Here is an 18,739-nt window from a genome sequence, read left to right as displayed (position 1 = left end):
AGTTGAGGTTGTAAACTGCGTAGCCAAACTTGTGCAGATCTGGCCTAACACACTTTCGTACGGAACAGGGTAATAATAATGATATCCTAAACCTTTATTTAAAAAAAACTCATGTATTGTTTAAAAAGGTGTATATAATGGATAGGCTTGATCCGCCACTTGTTACCATCTGGACTTGGATGGCGGCGTCCATACGAACAAAACAAGTACTGCAAGTACAACTACAATTTGTACTCAAATTCGTAATTTCGTTCATGATGAGAGTCTAGACTATTACAATCATATGAAGCATCTCAAGATGCTTGTGAATGGAACCGGAGGTCAGAAAGGCTGGATCTGATCCCAGAAATCGGATCCGAATACGATCTCCTGCCTTTTTATCAGAAAAACAACGATGCAGTTCACAGTTGACCCCACAAATGCGATGAAAGTAGAAGTCGGTCAGAATGCTTCATGTGACAGAATAATCCAACTATGCTGATTAGATGAGCACTTAAAATACGGAAACAAACACTGGAATGCTGACACGATGGATATGCCGACATGGACCCTGTGCCAATAAAAAAATCTAGGAGATAAACTGATGCAAGATAATGATGTAAAGGTGATGCTGACAGAAACCTGAATGCTACAAGCAAATCGTATTGCTCACCTTCTGACGAGTCAGGTCTACAAGAGCAACTCAGACCGAATATTCAGACGTACCTTGCGATTTATACCTGGTTTTGAACCGATCTAGAGTTGTAATTTAGAACAGAGATCAATAATGGAGAAGACAAAAAGTTAGTTTTTTTTCCTGAAGGGAAGTAACGAAGATGACTAGCACACACAATATAATTAAACCGATGCTCGTTCATTGGAAATTTCTATCAGTCGTTGAAGCACACCGTGCTCTAAAAGTAAAAAGAAACAAATACACCATGTCCTCAATATTTCAGGTTGTCTTTCACACTCCCCTGATTAGAATCATAGCTCTATTTGTGATTCAACTTGACAATAAATTGGAACCATATTTCATGTTGACCTCAAAATATTCGTGGAAGGGAAGGGATACAGTTTCACGTGCACTGTCTATTGACAGAGAAAAATTCAGTGAGTTGTAATGGATGTTACACTTCTGTTATGCCTGTAGTATTCCATAAGTGCCTCTGTGATGCCACTTTGTTTTGGGTGTAAACAAATGCTTTGGATCACTTACAACGAAATGCAAGCAGAACCTGATAATGTATCACAAGTCAAATAATGCACAAGTATTTCTTTCTTCACATGTCCATAATTCAGATTCCCCAAGGGAATCAATAGTCGCTTTTTGGCATGATACATTCAAATTAGTAAGGGAATCATTATTCAACTACTATCTTCAACCCCTTTTCTACTTCTCGTGTGGGTTACATTAGCTAACAAGCAATAAAACCTTGTCCCAGCATACAAGTTAAATTAGAAACTAAAAAAAAAGGGAAGTACCTGTATGCTGTAGCATAGTTCATTTTCAGATGATCATGAATCACTTTTCCATCACACAAGTAAATGGTCATAGTAGATTGAATTGAGTGATGACAACAGTGACCAACTGAAATTATATGCAGCCTGTCCTGTGTTTCCCAGCTGATCTGCTTGACTCCTACTGGATGGGCCATATCATGAGCTGGGGTCTGCAGTATGCAAATGCAATACTTGGAAGCCAGAACATATGGAGACAAAACCTCAATCACTTATGCTTTGTTTGTTTGTTATCTGTATCGCCTGATTCCTCTGGAAGGAGACCTAACAGAGGTAGGGGCAGCAGTGAACTAAGATTGCAGACGACAATCAAGAGAGGTAGATTCCCAAAGGTGTCCCTAGTGACCCCAAAAACCCGAGTTAGACCAGCACCAATCAGGCCACCAGTAACACTTCCAGCATTAGAAATAGACATCAGAGTTGCAAACAGAGTCGCTTCCATTCCTGGGGGACACAATTTGGCAGCTAACACCAAGACCGGCATAAATGAAGCCTACAACAAGATTCAGGCGACATAAGATTGCATACAAGTAATTGAAGGCAGGAGGAAATCTTGAAGCATAGATCTAAGCCAGATATGATGATAACTAAATGATGCTACAATTGTGGAACCATTGCCACATGAGAATGCTCTCCTCAAAAGTGGCCAATATACTCCTCGAAATAGGTATTGATGCTGAGCCTGGACTGGTCAGCCTCGGTTATGAGCATATAAAGGTACTAGGTTTCATGGTCATTATGTCGGAATAGGCACATGAATGGCAAAGGCATTCTTTTTTTTCCCCATGCACCCCAGTTATGTAAAAGAGTTTACTAATCAATAAGCAATTGCAGCAGTGTTGCATACTTGACCAAGGACTGTGATGATTAATGAATCACCAACGGAGAACCACTCATCACTGATCCCAAACTGGCGATTAAGCCCAGTTACAAGAAGAACCTGGATATATAAAACACAAGTCTGTTTTAATGATGGAAAATGATTGCAGTATCAATCAAATAAGTAGCACAAAGAGCACCTGTGTCATTCCAAGGGCTGAGCCTATGATGGTTGTCACGAGAAATATTTTCCTTAGGGGAACTTCCTTCAGAAAATAATTGTAGAGCCCAACACCGAGGAGGGATGCAATAGAGGTAACAAGCTTTACACGCCCTAGAAATTCTGGAGTAAATCCAAGCTTATTTGTGCTGAATAAGGACACAAAAAATCAATCATTTTAAACACCATACATTTAACAGGTTAATCATGTATATTTATTGTAAAAAGCACAATGAACAAAGGAAAAATCGATCACATAAGAGACCTAGATCTAACGTGCAAAACCCAAAACCACAAGCGCACAGAGGCAAAGATCCACTATATGAGAAGAGTTACAAGGAAGGGATGTCATGTTAATCCATTCTATCATGTGTGGCTAAAAGGGTCTATATAGTGTCCAAGAGGATTCCAAACCAGAAAAGGAAACAAATCCAAAGGTAACTCTGACCCATCTAACTCGTATGACTAGTTGTGCATAAATTATAGATGATTTAAAATGCAAAACACGTACACCAATAATCTGCCATACTTGCTTAATTAGCATTAAAAAATATGAGATCATAGCTTTATATAGCTTCAAACTTTAATAAACTAATACTGAAGAAGGGATGGAACTAATGAATACCACCACTTTGCTGGCATGTATAAAATGATGTTCGAAATTTAGTTACCCAAAATCACCATCTTGTATTTTGTCAAATCCGAATCTTGCTTGGCTATTGTGTATGCTTTACACCCTATGGTAGTGAAAGTGCTCCAAATAAAGATGAGCTAGAGGAAACATTCAGCAACTTCTATAATTAAGACCTTTCTTCTAGGCCATGAAAGCTGTTGTATTGGATTTACAACTAACTCCAGTTCAACAATCAGAAGCAATCATTGCAGATGATATTGTAAAGAAATTTTAGTACATACATGAAGAAAAACATAGCGGAGTCTGACTGAGGTGTTGCTTGCCAGAGGAATATAAACAATGTGGGCAAGAAAATGTTAGGTTGCTTTACTGAAGTCCAAAGCTGCCTAATGTGCTGCTTAGAGTTCTCAACGAATCCTAAACCAGAGAGTAAGTTATTATGTTCTCCAGAAGGTATACTCTGTTCATTTACAAGTACTGCAACAGCAGATGTCATCAGGGGTAAGAATGCTGTAACACCAAACACAAATCTGCGTTTACAGGAATACTTTCATCAGTAGACAGCACTACAAAACAATAGGGCACAACGTGGCTGCAGTGATAGTATGGGCCAAACCTTACTCCATAAATTTCCACAAGTGAACCGCTGAAGTACGCACTCACAATTCCTCCAAAGGCAGAAGATCCCCAACACAGTGACTGGAGAGATCCAGATGTACTTTGCGATTCGCCACGAGCTCTCTCAACAACCATAGAATCCACCACCTGCAGTGTTCCCACTTGGTCTATTGTGACAAATCTTGAAGCAATAATACTTATAAAACTTGTTATTCCCTTGTACCGATTCATGAAGCGCACAGCTCCAACATGTGATGAATGATATGACATTTTTTTATATAAAAAGTATTAATTTGGATACATATTTAATCAGAATGGCATGCCTGACTAGATGTTTTGAATTTTAGTTCCCGACAAAACCCGCGATGATTTGATCAGTTTGAATTGCATAGCAAATATAAACACAAATTGTCAACCATACAGTGCAAACTTAATCTGGAAATGGAAATATAGTTGTGGTGAGTAGTAATATCCAATATCTTCTTGAACAAAAATGGTATTAAAATATATCTACATTTTGCATTATTAGTATGCAAACTGGTGAAATAAAAGCCTAGAAATTCTACATTTTGCAAGAAAATCAAATCAAACAATTCAAGCTAAATTCAAAAGTAGCCGATGTGCCTCCACTTTGTAACAATCCATGGAAAATTTGCTAATGGTTTCATGACGAGGAACATAAATGGGAGTTTGGGTTTCTGTAATAGTTGCGATTCTTGAGGACAGTGGCCACTGGTCCCTTGGTTGGCCTGTACATTGATATATTTGGATGCTTACAAATTAAAAGAAACATTTGACTGAAGGTGTTATGGAACACAATCAACAGATTAGCTAGGTTTGGAATTAAATTAGTAGCTTCATTAGTTATTACTTCCATGTTTAGTTGGAGAAGATTTGGTTAGTTATTTCCTTGTTTAGCTTGAAGGTTCCCTTACTTATCTCCTTCCATAAATAAATGCAATCGCCTATATAAAGGCAGCAGTGTGTTTCGGATTAAGCAAGCAGGAAATAATCTAAGAAAGGACCAGAGCCTGATAATCAAGGCAATCTAGTTATCACAGTTACCCAGTTTCTCAATAGAAGGATGCTAATAACTAAAGTTTACAGAATATAAGAGTGGATTGTTGTCAAGAGCTTGAAGGATGCAATTGTAAGCTGTATCATGTAAGGAGATAAGGTCTGTATGTACAGAATTTGGAATCAAGGGGGCAAAAAACTTTTCAATATGCAGAAATACTGATTCCTAAACAGCTGATCTTATTTTTGTACTCAATATTGCATAAGGGTAAGGATTTGCATGAAGCAGGCAGGAAAGCACAATGCAGAAATTTAAGAGATAACATTTATAGAAACCAATGCAAGGATGATGATTCAAAACTCACTTGTGGAGTATCAGTTCTTTTTGTAGATATAATCGTTGTGTATTCTTTTAATTTTTCATACTTGTTAAACTTTTCTCATGCCTGTATTAATCTGTAAAGTCGCATTGAGTTGTTAGATACCTTACATCCTCAATGCAAATTGACAGTCCTTTTCTATATAAAATTATCACAGTTTTTCTTACTTGGACTACATAAAATAGGATTTAGAACCCAACATACAAGGAAATCAGCTTGCCACATTCAGAAGCATGTTTATTATCATGCAAACTAGTTTAAGAATTTAGCATCAAATATGACTATTAAAAGAACAAGAAAAATATCAGGAACTGGAGTACATCACCACTTTAATAAATGCTAATTGCTAAAGCTTGAACAAACGAAATATCAACATTTAATATCGTTGATGATCAATATAAAGGATTCACAAAAGATCAAAGATAGCCTGAAAGTACAATATTCAGTTCATACTTACAACATCAGAGAAGGCAACAGAAAGTGACCCAAGAAGAATAGAGAATGCCACACCATATTTACTGTTCACTACTGTGGACATCAGACTCCATGAAAGTGCTCCAAGGAACCCTGACAGAATAAGGTATGACCTTCGTCGATATCCAAAGAGTGGAATGGAATCACTGAAAGGGGAGAGCAAAGAATCATAATCAAGTGTACAGAAGTGCGTATACATGAGAAAGAAATGTATGTGGGAGCTTTAATGAGACCTGATAAATCCATAGAGGGGCTTGATCAACCATGGCAAGGATGAGAAACCAGATATAACTGCAGTCTATATAAGAGAAACCATCTTAGTCACTTAACACTACCTAGTGTCCAAAACATAAATTATTGCATGCATTGAATAAGAGCAAATCTCTAAATATGAAGAGCATAAAGACAATACATGGAGGACAGAAAAAGAATGAGAATCACATGCCTCAGCTGGATCGAGACGAAGATCATCTTTTAAGTAAAAACTCACAGCAAGTCGGGCGAGACCTAAAACCCCTTGCACAAAATATACAATGGCAACGGCCATATTATCAGGGGACAGATCCACCCCAAATGCCGTGAAGTATCTCGACCCGGGCTTACTCTTGCCCACATCATCTGTACTGGGCTGCTGCCACTCCTCAGAGTATCTATTACTTGTATCACCCTTCGCTGAGCCTGCTTGATATCTAGGGATGGCATTTCCTACAATAGGTACCATGACAGGAATGAGCATTTGAGATGATCCTGATTCGGGGGGTGGAACAAACGCATACGGCCAGCCATTTAAACAAAACAACATAGCCTGAAAACGTAGGCTAACAGCTCCTACAAACATGAGTAAAAATTTCCCAAACCAATTAGACTCCATAGTGTAATACAGCAACCACAAACTGGCCTTCACTTTCCAGCACATTTTATAGTTGTGCCCCTTGCAACACATTGGGCATCACAGCGACCAGAAACCCTGTAGAGATGCATCAGAAATGCTCAGTAGCTCTAATTTACCCATCCAAGCTGCACGCAGCAGCTATCCCCACCAGATCCCTCGCAAGTAAGCGATTCCTAGCCCCACTGAGAGAACCTCGAGCTCACCAGGCCGGTGCTCGGAGGACGAGGAGGCAGAGGCGGCGCCACGGTCGTCGAGCTCGAGGGGGTGGCGGACGGCGGCCTCCTCGTCGTAGGGGCCGCGGCCGGCCGAGCTACCTGAGGCCATCTCGCGCGACCTCGCAGTCTCCGGCGAGGCCGGTTGGAGGGACGCGGCGGAGACGGGGAACGCAAAGCACGGGGCCGAAGAAGTGGGACGCCAGATTTGATGCAGAGCAGCGAAGCGAAGCGGTAATATCTGCCTGATATCTCTCTCGTCCACTGCCATAGTGGGCCCACCCGCGCGCTCTCTCGCTCGCTCGCTCGCTCCCGCGCGTTGTTGGGGCTGTCGAGCTGCGATGGGATTAGAGGAACCTTTTATATATTTTTTAATATTTGTAAAATTATATGTTTATTTTTACCCTACTATCATCCGTTATAAGTGTAATAATAAGATATCGCTCATTCAATAGACAATACCTTAATATGATTGGTTAGCATGGTGCCCATTAGATAGACACTATCAACCAAGAGGCGACATCTTCCTAGGTTTGTTAAATGCTGATTTTAGGGTTTCAACGTGTTCTTGTTTGTGGTAGAGTTAGTGTCGCCATTAGGTGTTTTCGAATTATTTAAAAGTTCATCGTATTTGATGTTTTTATATGTGAAATTATCAAAAAAAAGATGGTTGAACACGACGATTTTAATCGGTGCTGCAATATACACGATCATTCTAACATATTCATGTACTAATTATAAACATAATATGTCTTAGAAAATATAAACAATATGATTACAACATCAACTCTATTGAGTGCAACATGAATATTTTCCTTTTCTCACAGCTTTCGATCCTGCCTCACGCACCTGGCATACCCTCTCGCGCTTCCCCTCCCCTCTCTACCTCACAGGCCAACTCCTTGCGGTTATGCTCCTCCTGAATGCATTTGCACTCAGCCTCCCTCCTCTCGTTAGTTTCCGTTTTATGGAATCGTCTCTAAGTGACCCAGTGCTGCTCGTGTAGGATGAACACATCTACTGGTGATTGCTCAGTATCTAGCCACTGACGAATTCATGTAGTGGTGACGGAGACTGCAACAAAGACCAAAATTTTCAATGGTAAATCTCAATTGTATTTGGAGTAGTTTGGCCTGAAGTATTTACCTAGCAGTGGTAGCCACCATGGATGTTGTCTTGGGGTGGTTTGTACTCGTAGTTTGGACACATGAAGAACCTCGAGGGCTCAGCGGCATACGTCGGATATACCGATGGCTAAGGTGGGACAGTGAATATGGCAGAGGGGCGTGGCGGCAGAGGAGGCGGCGTGCGAGGTCCTGTCGAAACGTCCGTGAAGGACCTACAACTTGCAATCCTGAGGACCTTCTGGACCTTCCGAAAGATCCGGTCGAACACCATGCTTAACTCACTCCTAGGAATGTCTAGGCCACTGTCCAACCGCCCGCCAATTGTCTGTGTCTTGACCCCAATCCGGTTTAGTATGTCCCTTTGCGAATAAAAGTTTGATTGGATTAGACAACTTTTTTTAAGATAAATTGGTAGTAAAAGAAAAGTTGTGTTGTCAAGAATCTACCTCATATGAACGCCGCTTCCAAATCCATCCCCTCCCCTCCCCTCATCTCTCTTCCTTCTCTTTCTCCTCTCTGCTCTCTCTTTCTCTATTATCTCTGCTAGCGTATGGCACAAATGACTGGGGTGTGAAGCCGTGGCACCGCGTGACGCTGTTATATAGGAAAAGGTGTCGCCCATCCAACGGGTGATACCTTTTCCAGTAGACCCGGGTGTGCGTAGACGCTCCTATCACTCATTGGAAGGGCAACACCTTTTGTGGGGACCCATCCAAATTGTATTTGAATTAATTATTATGGTGATCACTTAATAAGATGAGAGCTAGCACATATCCATCTCTCGACGTGCCACGTACTAACTCACATCTCATCACAACAATCGTAACCACCAATGATTAACTCGAATCCAATCCCGGCAGTCCCGATATGTGCATTTGGATAATTCCTAAGAGAGCTATTATCCAACACATATCTCTACCAATATATACATCACACTATCATGATTAAACCAAGGTTCAAATGATTAAATATTGATAAATTAAACAAATAACACAGTATTATCTAGTGTAAATATACATAACTCGCAACGAATAAACATCTAAAAGAAAATTAAGATTGGTGGCACCATTTGCCCACAAGGCAACCGACCGGGGTTAGTAGTAGTATAATGACTACTCGTCACCATACCACTCTCGATGGAGTATAAGTAGCCGGCACCTAACTTCAGCTGCAAAATAATCAACAAAGCACGGTGAGTACGAAGGTACTTATAAGACTTACATATGTGTATATATATCCCCGACTTCAAGGATGATGCATTTGAATAAATTAGCAAAGAATATGCCATAGTATTAAATTGAATTATGTAAAAGGTAATTCAACTTATGACTAAACATATGAGCACCTACCTAACTTAACATTTAAATTATCATATCATGACCATAAAAACATAACTATATATAATAGGTGAATATAATTATTTCAACATATAACATAATAGAGCAATCTTGTCTCATCCCACATAACCTCCACACCACTAATACCAAATGAGGCTCTACGGTGACGTATAATGAACATTAAGCTTACTCATAACCGAGAGCGCATCCATTCGAATTGATTTTATACACTACAGGGGAGTACATCTTTACCTACACGATACGAGACCACCCTCCATATAACTCATCGGTTGCAAGCGATGATTCACATGACAACCGTTCACATACCCACCCCAAACATATGTTCCCATGCCCGAGTATGCAGAGGCCACCTAGATCTACTCCCGGAGCAATCTCAGGTGCCTTTACAAGCCCTCTCACTCATATCACGGGAGCATGAGTCAAATGAACGCGGCGACTTATGATACTTAGCTCATCCTTACTCTATTCGGATATATGGTAGTATGGAAAGGTGCTTAAGTCAATAGTACCAACGAATGGTGCTTAAAAAATGCTAGAGGTCTATGGCATCCGGGTTCCTCTCCCGACCTATCCCTAGTACCGCCCACACCTCGTCTCATTCTCACTAACTCTTCATCCAAGCATCATTAGCTAGCGAACGATGGAATGTTCCACTGCTCGACTTCTATCGGTGATATATGCATTGCTAAGCATTTTGGATAAATTTTAATTTATACATTAACATAGTTATCCCCATGTTACAAGAATTGGGATCAACAATAACAAGATAGGAAAAAATGCAACAAGATGGTTCTACCCGATTTCTGACATCGACTAGCTAAACATGCATACATGACGCATAGCAATATCTAACAAATTGACCAACAACACCAAAATATAAGAGAAATATGATAGATATTTGCCTTGGTGCTCTGCTTTAAATCAAGATCAACCACAAAATCTTTTCAAGAAAATATGTCACTCTCTAGTTCGTCGATCACTCAAAGAAAAAAATGCATCGCAATAAGCATGATGAAATACCATGAAATAAACTTCATGATGCATGATCATGAACAAGATGTAATGCGACATGTCATAAAAATATTTTTCCTAGTTAGTACATATCACCAATTTTGGACTTGTAATAAATTAATGGTGAATTAAAGAAGCTTTAACATGATTAATTTATCTTAGAAAATTAATTGATTATTTCATGATGCGAATATTTTTAATAGGTAGAGAACATTATTATGAAATCAACAAAATTGGTTTCACAATTTTTGGAGTTATAAAGAATTTATTGTGAATTTTACAAGTTTTAGCAAAATAGTAAACTACACTAAAACGGGTCTGTCTGAGTTGACTGCGGTCAGACCTCCAATATGGGCGTCAAACCACCAATATGGGTGTTCATACCACTGGGAGTGGCAGTCGTACGGTGGAGAAGGGTGGTCAGATTCCTGGGAAGTATGTTAGTTTGATACCCGACAGTCAAACTGGCCTGAGGGGCGGTCGAACTCCTAGAACAACGACCAGATCGCTGTGCTCAGTCGGTGGCATTGGTGAGCTTGTCGACGATGATTCCGGTGACACCTAAACTCTCTATGTAACTAGAGGGATCTATTTTTGTGGTTTGAGCGACATTCTTGGGGCCAAAAGCTTGGGCCCCATGAATCGACGTCCATGGCTAGGTGGAGCTCGATTATATAGCTATGGGGTGTGGGAACAATGAGAGGAAATGGGTTAGGGAGCTTTACCTTTGTGTGAGAAAGCTTTCTTGAGGGTTGGTTGACTCCGGATAAGCTCCGATGTGGAGATTGACTCTAGGGTGCTTCAACCAGCCTAGAAGTGGAAGAAGAGCTTGGGATTTGCTTTGCTAGGGGATACATGGGGATGAGCTCAAGGACGGCGTAGGTGACTCATGGGTGACCTTCTCCTTTGATCTTCAACTTCCATGGAGCTCGAGGTGAAGGAATGGTGATGGTTCCCTCCTTCTCTCTCTCGGGTGGGAGAAGGAAAGAACAAGTGATGGAGTGAGAGGTGGTCGATGGGGTCTTAAGTGACCTCTCTGAGTCTTGGTAGAACGCGGGGAGGCCCGGTCAGACCGCGGGCTGACCCACGTGTTAAAAGTTTTCCCTCCTTTTTCCCTTTTTTATCAATTCTTCTCCCTTTCCTTCCTAAATGGTTTTAGGCTATCTAACCACCTTCAAAAAATTCCCACTCATAACATAGGTGGAAAAAACGAGATGATTAACAATGTAACATTTTCAAAAAGATTTTGGAACACATAAAACAAAACCAAAAACATAAATTACGATGTCATGATGCATATACATGTTTAATGACTAGGTTGGGGTTTCTAGGGTGTGACAACCCCCCCCCCCCCCCCTAAAAAGAATCTCGTCCTAAGATTTGGCAAACTCAAGGGAGAGGTCGATGGGTTAAACATCGCCATGAAGTGAGAGATAGGCACTTTTGGTAGCAAGAAGTCCTAATGGCATGACTAGGTTGGGGTTTCTAGGGTGTGACAACCCCTCCTAAAAAGAATCTCGTCCTGAGATTTGGCAAACTCAAGGGTGAGGTCGACGGGTTAAACAACGCCATGAAGTGAAATGATTTTTCCGTAAGTGGAAAAATAAGAATCATCGTGCCTCTCGATCATCGCGAGCAAGAAAGCTATCAATATGGACCTTCTATGCACTAGCGGTCAGACCGTGACTAGGCATAGTCAGACAGTGGCATAGCGACAGTTGGACCATAGTCATGGCGGTTAGACTGCCATTTGGACAAAGGGGATTTGGCTCTGGTGGACTCTCATGGTCAGACCATGAGCTGGGTGGTCAGACCAGCAAGGGCACAGTTGGACCGTCAAGAAGGCGCTTTTCCTCCGGCTGAGATTTTTCTAAGCATGTTCTTTGGGGAAATTCCCAAATGTCAAGATGATGTAACTACGATCATCCTACAATAGGAGAGAATGCATGTTCAAAGATAAGGTGCTTCATAGGCATTCGCATAGCCTAGCTCACTGCTCACAAATGTATTCTACACAAAAGTCAGCAGTCAAACCACTAGCATCAGGTATCAAACCACTGTAGTGGCAGTCAAACCGCTGGGAGGTCTATCACCAAACAGTAACCTTTCCACCCGTGGAACACACACGCCACACGCTTTAGCAACAAAAACAAAAAATGATCCAACATCAATGATTACATTACACTTAGGGGCAATAATATAATTAACCATCCTATTGTCTGCAAATAAGAAGCTACGCCCTAACTTCACGTTACTTAAGTTCAACTAACCTTTAGTTAATTAGCTCTGGTTCCTACTGGCTTGTTTAGCCTAATACCTTGACATAGACGAAATGTTCCTAGTACATCTCCATCACGCATTCTCCTTATTGGTAGCTCCTGCCGCTGCATCATTAGTGAGAAATCATGAATATGAGAGAGGAGACCAATGGTAAAGTGAGGTACAACAGATCATAAATCAAGAGTTAGATAAGTCATATGTCCTCAATTAAATACTGGAACTGAAAATGTTTCTAACTTTCTCGTAACGTATGAGAGAATAAGGTGAGTTAGAGAACAAGTTAAATCATATTAACAAGCACAAGACAAGAGATAACTCTAAAAAAATGTAAGGAATAAAATGGAGCACATACTTAGAGTGTGAAATTCAACGTTAATGAGTTATTTAGTGAAGTTGACATATTTTACTTAAAACACCATACTACTCTAACCTATGGTCAACCATGTTCTGATATCATGCTATGGGGATCCGTCTAAATTATATTTGAATTAATCATTAGGGTGATCACTTAATAAGATGAGGGTTGGCACACGCTCGTCTCTCGATAGACCACGTACTAACCCACATCTCATCACTACAATAGTAACTGTAGAGATTAGTAATGTCCTAACAGGGGGGTGAATTATGATATCTAAAACTAATTGGCTCTAAAAACTTCATAACATAAACCTATATCAATTTCTTTCTAAATGCACTCTAAGTTTATATAGTGTGTCTACTCTACCATTCAAAAAGGTTTGCAACATATAGCTAATCCTAACAAACTACTCTATGAAGGTAAACACGCAAAGGTAAGTTGCAAGTATGTAAATACAGAAATGTAATTAAGGCAAAGAGAGCAAACTCGACACAAGAGAATTTTATCCCATGGTATCGATAGCATAAACGCCACCTCTAATCTACGTTGGAGCAATCACCTAGGCTATAACTCCCAAACGGCACCATGTCACTACCCTTGATCCACCTAGGCCTCAAGTAGGTAACCAAGCCACCAAGACAATGCCTTATCATAAGTCCCTCTTTCGGTCACTTACTATCGTATTCACTTTGGAGCTTGAGTGTCACGTCCCCAAATTCTTAATCACGCGATTAAGCATATTCATACTTTTGAAGCATTATGTTTAATTTTTTGCGTAATTATAATTAGGAATGTTAATGCATTCGTATGAAATCATTTGGATGAGAGAAAGAAATACGGGAGAGAAAAGAATTGATTTTGCAGCGAAATTGGACATCTTTCTCACTAACATGTGGGACCCACCCGGCCCACACCTCACCCACTCTCCAACCACTCTCCCTCTCTCTTGGGCAGCCCCACCTGCCCCTCTCTCTCCACTCCCGTGCTCCCCACCGGCCAAGGAAGCAAGGGAGCTCCCCCTCACTCTCCCTCTCACTCCCTCTCTCTTTTCTTCCAAAATCCGAGCTCTAGAGAAGGATTGGAGGTAAGCATGTGGTACCATTGCATTCTAGAGCTCATAAGCTACTCATCCATCCAATTCATTTTCGAATTCCCAGAGGATTTGAGTCGTTCTTGGCTAATTTTGGTGTTTAGGGTTAAAACAAGAAGAACATCAGAATTCTTCATTTCCCGAGCATTTCCTCCACTTCCTGACGGTCACCCAACTCCACAAGCAACTTGAGTAAGTCTCTTAGGCTCCCCATGGCAAGAATTCGTGATTTGGTTGATCGATTTCGAGTTTTAGCAAAGTTCATGAGTTTTTGAGGTTTTGGACCAAAATGAGGATTTAAATGAGATTTGATTTAGGAATTGAGTTGCTAGGTGGTTAATTGAGTTCTAGACTTTCTAAACTCCCCCAAACATATCCCCATTTGGAGTGAAAAAGATCGTAAATTGATTTGGCAAAGTTTACCCTCAAATGGGAGCAGTTCTGGAAAGTCCGGAACCTCCGGAAAATTGTCCGGAGGTTCCGCAGTCCGGAACCTCCGCAGAAAAGTGCGGAGGTTCCGCAGAAAAGTGCGGAGGGTCCGCACTTACTATTCATCAGGGTAAAATTTATAATTAATTCATCCGAACTCCAAATGATGTGAGACCAGTTGCGTTAGCTTTGTATGAGTATAAACTACATGTTAAAAATGTTGGAACTACAGAAAATATTTTTGAGAATTAATGAGTTAATTAAATGTGTTTCGGCTTGTTTGGGTCACGGTTAATTGTTGCCATGTCCTAAAATTATGAAACCACTTTTGTTAGACTTGTATTAACATGCTCTACACATTAAAAATACTATGAGCCATGAGATGAGTGTTTGAATTCCGTTAGTTAATGAAATACGCGCTAAGGTTTAATGAGTCATTGAAATTGTTTCAATATTTAACATTGCATAATTAATTGGATCTAAACCCCTTATATAGTGTATGACCATGTTTAGGTAAAGTGTGTCTAGTGTTCAAATTGAATCGATCAACGAATCGGCGAAAACACATTTTCTGTCAATGTCCGGAGTGTCCGAACAAAGTCCAGAGGGTCCGCACATGTCCGGAGTATCCAGAGAATTCTCCTGATAGTCTGGAGTTCGCCTAAGTTGCGCAAATGTCCGAATGTTCCGCAGAATTTTGCAGATAGTCCGCATATGTCTGGAGGTTCCGGAGATTTCTCCGGAGGTTTCGCACTTTCAGTAACTTTTCAAATGGGTTTGAGTCCCAATTTTGTTCTAATTCGCATGTTTGTACTTTTAACATGTTTTACTCATCATATGGCATGCATTGTTGCATTTCATCCATACTCATGGCATTGCACGCGTTATTCTTTTTAAGAACGTCGAGCCGATTTTCCAGGAGAGCGAAGGAGATCCACCTGAACAGCAAGGCAAGCAACTAAGCATATTGATCCCTCTTGTGTAATTGGATAAGTCAAAATTTGATAAATTATGCTTATGTATGTATGCATGTTTAGTGAGTCAGTATCGGGTATCAATGGGTAGAACCTATGCCGATTGCATTCTTCTACCTCGAATACTTGTGTATTTACATTCCTTGTAGCCGTGAGGTGTTGTAAATGTTTAGACACGAGTTCGACTTATATGCTTAGCCATGCTTAGGTCATTCGGTAGAAGTCGAACGATGGCTCATCCCGTTGTTCACGAGCATAGGACCTTCTTATGGTTATGCACACTTGTTTGAGGTTGGGATGGTTGTATGAGTGGTGAGTATGAGACGAGATGTGGACAGTGCTAGGATGGTGTTTTGTCCTGCCCCGATGTGGAGTTCCCCTGGGTAGGCCGGTAGAGAAAGACCGAACACCGTAGATCGCTTGCATTATTTAAGGTCGATCGTCGGGGTAGTTAGCTTTAGCACTTACCTTACTCACCACATGCCGATCTAATGGTAAGGCGAGCCGAATACCTTCGCAGTTATGGCTTTGTGGGGCCTGAACAACGACGGCGTGAGCGGACGGGCTTGTAAGCGGTACTAGTTTGCTCTGGGAGTAGTTCTGGTACCGCCACGCCGAGCGTTGCATGTCGCACACAGTTGGGTCTAGTTGGGAAAGGTTGTCACGGGTACCCCCTTGTGTGCACTTTAGCGGGTGGCACAAGCCGTATGGTCCTCGTGTCGTGTGGGTCCAGGAGTATCCCCCTGCAGGGTGTATAAACAGTTCAAATTGCCGCGCTCTCGGTCATGAGCATGCTATTGTTTTATTTGCACCCGGTCGTAGAGTTTCGAGTATGGTTTGTGGTTTGGTATGTAGGAGATGGTGATTGTGGGCACTTGTTACTTGTTGATATACATGTTGTTTACAGATACACTTGTTCAGTTGTTAGTTGCAGGATAGTTTTCATATGTTTTGGTTAAGTTTCAGTCGCTCAGACATATGTCTAGGATGCTTAGTGCATATGTTTTACTTAACCTGTGGTTCATCCTTGCTAATGATCAATGCATAATCCTTGAAGTCGAGCTATGTATATGTGCTCTATATGGTTTAAGTCTTGCGAGTACCTTCGTACTCATGCCTGCGCTTTTAGGTACTCCTGTCGTTGACTACTTTGTGCCTGCTGATCAGGGTGGCGGGCAGGAGTAGCACACTCTACTCCGAACTCAGTGTTTTGGTATGGAGCCTAAGAGCATGTGGCTCTATATCCTTTTGTTGTATAGCTTTTAGTCTTCCGCTGCTTAGTTATTTTGCTAGTTAGGAGTTGAGCAGGTTTTAGTCTCCTCCTAGCTCTTTTTTGTTGTAATTGTGATAACTTATTGCATGCTTAATATTTGTAATATAAATGTTTATTACTTGCTCTTTATTAAGCTATGTTGTGATGCACTATGTTGGAGGCATGTGTTCCGATCTTTGGGCACAAAACACGTGCCGGGATTGCCGGAATGGTATTCGGGTTAATCGTCGAGATTGGATTATGAATAATGATCCGCCTGATGATTAATTTAAATACTGTTTGGACGGGTCCTTATATTGAGCCACCAAGGTAAGGGTCTCTACATCCTTGTACAAAAGTTTTACCGTTGCTCCACACCAAGTCGGAGGGTCAACAAGTATGAGCCATTAAGGCTCACGGTATCGACGAGTCACCAAGACTCCAAGATGCCGGCATACCACTTGGTACAATGTAGGATCACTCATTGATTTCCTCTCTAGTCAGCAATACCTAGCGATAACTCTCTCTAGGCCTAATAGCATTAATCACTCCATAATCTTGTGCTTAATTATCTTAGATGATCATTTTTAGCACTTTGGTAGCTTGAATGTCTTCTCAAGTGTATATGAGCTTCTCTGGACTCCAGCACACTCAAATAGTTGAGTGGATGGGTATTTATAGCCTCAACCCTATGAACTAACAATTGCTCTAACGGTCATATTTTGTTGTACTCATTGGATGATCCGGCGTGTGCAATATTATAAGCGTCGGACCATCCAGCGTGTACTGTCTGAAAACTAACCGTTGGAACTCCACTTTCTTTTTTTTTTTAATGCCGGATGATCCTCCGAGTTCATTTTTGTAAACACTAGATCATCCAATGAGCATATGGTGGCAACCGAGCTATTTTGGAGTCCCTCTGGAAAATAGTTTGATGTATACTTCTTGTGAACGCCGGATGGTCCTTCGAGTTTATTTTTGTGAACATCGGATGGTCCTCTGAGTTCATTTTTGTGAACACCAGATAATCCTCCGAGTTTATTTTTCAGCGGACTATCACTTTCGTATTTTGGGCATAATTTTTTGCTCCGAACTCCGATTTTGATAATCTTGGACTATATGAAAAACTTGTGAAGAGCTCTATATGATTGTACATAAATTCATCCTATTTGATCATCTACAAATTCATATGATAAATCCAATTTATTCCTCTCTTTGCCCTGACTTTGGTGATTTTTTCTTTGGTTGTATCTATGAGACCTACTAAAGTATATATTTGACACACATATTAGTCTCATTGACTATGTTATCATTAATCACTAAAATCACATACATGCCCTAAACATACCATATTTGCTACAATAACCAACAATAATTAATCCGAATCTAATCCTGACAGTCCCGATATATGCATTTGAATAATTCCCATAGGAGCTATTATCCAATACATATCTCTACTAACATATAAATCACATCCTGATTAAACAATGGTTCAAATAATTACAAGTTGATAAATTAAACAAATGATACGGTATTATCTAGCGTAAATATACATAACTCGCAGCGGAATAAACATCTAAAATAGAATAAAGACCGGTGGCACCATTTGCCTACAAGGCAATCAACCGAGATTAGTAGTAGTATAGTGAGCTAACTTCACGTGCAAAATAATTAACAAAGCATGGTGAGTACGAAGGTACTCGCAAGACTTACACATATAGGTATATATATCCATGGTTGTTACGGCGGTGTGGCGAGGTGCGGCGACCTACCACCTTCACAACTTTACATCGACATGGCGCGTGGTGTGGCGACGCCATACACACCGACGCCTCCGACTCGGGCAATGTAGGCATCCAGCTCGGGTGGCGGACTTCCAGGCGGCGGGGGTGGCGGACTTCCAGGCAGGGGAGGCGGCTGGCTCAGGCGACGGGGGAGGCCGGCTCGAGCTATGGGGGCGGCGGACTTCCAACCGGTGGATGGTGGCCGGAGACGAGCAGGATATAGGGCGGCCGGTGGATACAACAAGTGCAGGGACGACGACTGCATCTGAGGGCGGCGCGTTGGCGAGGAGCTGTCTCGGCGACGGTGGCA

General features: G+C 41.2%; 1 protein-coding gene across 4 annotated transcripts; it reads right to left on the bottom strand.

Annotated features, from left to right (window-relative positions):
* Nucleotides 1–207: 207 nt before the first annotated feature.
* LOC133890581 (folate-biopterin transporter 1, chloroplastic-like) lies at nucleotides 208–6,996 on the bottom strand. 4 transcript variants are annotated; one of them, XR_009904076.1, is made up of 11 exons: nucleotides 6,758–6,915; nucleotides 6,108–6,629; nucleotides 5,896–5,960; nucleotides 5,646–5,808; nucleotides 3,790–3,938; nucleotides 3,455–3,703; nucleotides 2,520–2,688; nucleotides 2,348–2,440; nucleotides 1,465–1,993; nucleotides 653–735; nucleotides 208–550 (listed from the first exon to the last, which is right to left on the bottom strand). XR_009904076.1 is itself a non-coding variant. In XM_062331023.1 (9 exons), the coding sequence occupies exons 1-9, from the start codon at nucleotides 6,876–6,878 to the stop codon at nucleotides 1,709–1,711; spliced, it is 1,554 nt and encodes a 517-aa protein (XP_062187007.1). In that variant the 5' UTR covers nucleotides 6,879–6,996; the 3' UTR covers nucleotides 1,241–1,708. The 4 variants fall into 4 exon arrangements, 2 of the variants coding, with proteins under 2 accessions (XP_062187007.1, XP_062187006.1); XR_009904077.1 differs by having other exon boundaries at nucleotides 653–719; XM_062331023.1 differs by lacking the exons at nucleotides 208–550; nucleotides 653–735 and having other exon boundaries at nucleotides 1,241–1,993; nucleotides 6,108–6,367; nucleotides 6,758–6,996.
* Between the last annotated feature and the right edge of the window lie 11,743 nt (nucleotides 6,997–18,739).

This window comes from Phragmites australis, chromosome 14 (genome assembly GCF_958298935.1).
Source record: "Phragmites australis chromosome 14, lpPhrAust1.1, whole genome shotgun sequence".
NCBI lineage: Eukaryota > Viridiplantae > Streptophyta > Magnoliopsida > Poales > Poaceae > Phragmites > Phragmites australis.
The sequence above is the reverse complement of the archived record's forward strand: the minus strand, read 5'-3'. Positions and strand labels throughout refer to the sequence as shown.

Excerpts from the sequence above, each read along its gene's own strand:
- LOC133890581 (XM_062331022.1), bottom strand. The coding sequence starts at position 6,605 with ATGTGTTGCAAGGGGCACAACTATAAAATGTGCTGGAAAGTGAAGGCC. Across the intron at positions 3,704-3,789 it reads GTGGAAATTTATGGAGTAAG|ATTTGTGTTTGGTGTTACAG; the intron begins GTTTGGCCCATA and ends CTGTAAACGCAG. Across the intron at positions 2,441-2,519 it reads CAGCCCTTGGAATGACACAG|GTTCTTCTTGTAACTGGGCT; the intron begins GTGCTCTTTGTG and ends TTATATATCCAG.